Source organism: Heterodontus francisci, chromosome 21 (assembly GCF_036365525.1).
Source record: "Heterodontus francisci isolate sHetFra1 chromosome 21, sHetFra1.hap1, whole genome shotgun sequence".
In the NCBI taxonomy this organism is placed as follows: Eukaryota; Metazoa; Chordata; class Chondrichthyes; order Heterodontiformes; family Heterodontidae; genus Heterodontus; species Heterodontus francisci.
Genome location: NC_090391.1, coordinates 76,335,090 through 76,337,746, shown reverse-complemented (window position 1 = coordinate 76,337,746; position 2,657 = coordinate 76,335,090). Strand labels below are relative to the sequence as shown.

The 2,657-nt window shown below is 52.5% G+C and overlaps 1 protein-coding gene across 1 annotated transcript in view; it reads left to right on the top strand.

Moving 5' to 3' along the window:
- LOC137381165 (probable G-protein coupled receptor 139) overlaps window positions 1–1,494 on the top strand; it is a 41,717-nt gene extending 40,223 nt beyond the window's left edge. The window contains exon 2 of the mRNA XM_068053549.1: window positions 653–1,494. Coding sequence (XP_067909650.1) covers window positions 653–1,494 — 842 coding nt within the window. The remainder of the gene's footprint in view (window positions 1–652) is intronic.
- Window positions 1,495–2,657: the final 1,163 nt, after the last annotated feature.

Genomic DNA, 2,657 nt, shown 5'->3' with positions numbered 1-2,657 from the left:
TCTCACACACACACACGCTCTATCTCAAATGCACGCATGCTCTTTCTCTCTCTCACACACACACACACACGCATAGGTCACACCCCAACACTGAGCCACGCATATAAACACACACACACACACACACACACACACACACACACACACACACACACACACACACACAGAGTTGACACCACAAGCATTCAGACAGTGTCTCGTAGTCAGTTCAACATTTAACTCTCTATACAATACCATAGTGCTGCAGATGCTGGAAACCTGAAATAAAAACAGAAAATGCTGGAAATACTCAGCAGGTCTGGCAGGATTTGTTGAGAGAGAAACTGGGTTTAATGTTTCAGTTCGGTGACCCTTCATCAGAACTGGGAGAGATTAGAGAATGAACAGTTTTTAAACCAGACGGTGAAAGGAAGGAGGGGGAGAATTGTGATCAACATTCAGTTTAACAATTTCAAAATCATCCTATTATTATTTAAACTCTCCTGTCTTCCACAGTATCTCAGACCTTGCTATTTGTTCATTCAGGTCCAATCATTTTAATACATCACTGGATACAGGAACACATTTATAAATCTTAATAAGTCCTGAATCCAACTGGTAACTTTGCTCCAGTCTGATGTATAATTTCTCTGTTTATTTTCCTTCCTCACAGTTAACTTGCTGACGATTGGGATCCTGTCTCGGGGAAAGTGCGGTCTCTGCAAATGTGTCACTCACTACCTGGTGGCCATGTCAGCGGCGGATCTACTGGTCATTATCCTGGACCTGATATTGAGACACATTCCCATGGTTTATTGGAAACAGTTTCTGTTCCTGTGGTACATCTGCGTGTGTAATATCCACGCCATCCTCCTTTACGCAGCCACAGACTGTTCTGTCTGGTTCACCGTCACTTTCACCTTTGATCGATTTGTGGCCATTTGTTGCCAGAAGCTGAAAAGTAAATATTGCAGTGAGAAAACGTCGGATGTGGTTGTGGGAACAGTGACTGCGCTGAGCTGTTTAAATAACATCTTCTGGTATTTTATGTTAACAGGCTCTCGTGTCTGGGGAACAATCGAGTTCCTCCACAACATTCTAACCCCGGGGATCCCATTTGTGCTGATTCTGCTGCTCAACGCTCTCACCGTCAGACACATTTTAGTGAGCAACAGAGCTCGCAGAAGACTCCTTGCTCACAGCAGTGGGGAGAGTCGCAGAGACCCCGAGATGGAGAGTCGAAGGAAATCCATAATTTTACTGTTAGTTATCTCGGGGAATTTCATCCTGTTGTGGGCAGTGTTAATGGTATATTCGATATGGAGGCGGATGTTGTATTTGGGGTCCGTGTCTGTAATTTTCCCTGTGTTTCTGCAGGAATTGGGCTTCATGCTGCAGCTCCTGAGTTGCTGCACAAACACTGCGATTTACGCCGTGACCCAGACTCAGTTCAGAGAGCAGTTGAAGAATGTGCTGAAATATCCCTTCACCACAATTGTTAAATTCTTTCAATGATCAGAGGAGGGGGCGGGCCTGTCACCATGGAGACAGAGGAGGGGCGGGGCCTGCCATCATGGAGACAGAATGGGGGCGGGGCCTATTTCTGTGGAGACAGAGCGTGGGGCGGGGCCTGTTACCGTGGAGACAGAGCGGGGGCGCGGCCTGCCACTGTGGAGACAGAGCGGGGTTGGGGACTATCACTGTGGAGTTAGAGCGAGGGCGGGGCCTGTCACCACGGAGACAGAGCGGCGGCGGGGCCTGTCGCCATGGTGACTGAGCAGGCGAGGGGCTGTCACTATGGCAACAGAGCGGAGCCGGGGTCTATCTCCACGGAGACAGAGCGGGGGCGCGGCTTGTCACCAAGGAGACAGCGCCGGGGCGCGGTCCGTCGCCATGGAGAGAGTGCGAGGGCGGGGTCTATTTCCAGGGTGAATGAGGAGCGGAGACGGTGTCTGTTTCCCCGGTGACAGAAGAGGGAGGTGGTGTCTGTTTCCAGAGTGATGGAGAAGTGTGGGACGTGTCTGTTAACAGGGTGTTGGGGAGTGTGGGCGGGATTTGTTACCAAAGAGATGGAGGAGTGGGGGCAGCGTCTGTTTCCAGGTTGATGAGTACTGGGGGCGGAGTCTGTTTCCAGGGTGGCGGAAGAATGGGGGCGGGGTCTGTTACCAGCTTTAAGGGGAGTGGGCGTGGAGTCTGTTTCCAGGGTGATGGGGAGTGGGGGCTGGGTCTGTTTCCAGGGGGACGGAGGTGTGGGGGCGGTGTCCTTTACCAGGGTGAAGGGGAGTGGGGGCGGCTGTTTTCAGGGTGACGGTGAGTGGGAGAGGGGTCTGTTTCCAGGGTGATGGAGGAGTGGGGGCGAGGACTGTTACCATGGTGAAGGGGAGTGGGGGCGGTGTCTGTTACCAGGGTTAAGGGGAGTGGGGCGGGGTCTGGTTCCAGAGGGACGGAGGAGTGGGGGCGGTGTCCTTTACCTGGGTGAAGGGGAGTGGGGGCGTCTGTTTCCAGGGTGAAGGTGAGTGGGGGTGGGGTCTGTTTCCAGGGTGACAGAATAGTGGGGGAGAGGTCTGTTACCATGGTGAAGGGGAGTGGTGGCGGGGTCTGGTACCAGAGTGAAGGGGAGTGGAGGCGGGTTCTGCTTCCAGGGTGACGGAGGAATGAGGGCAGTGTCTTTTACCATG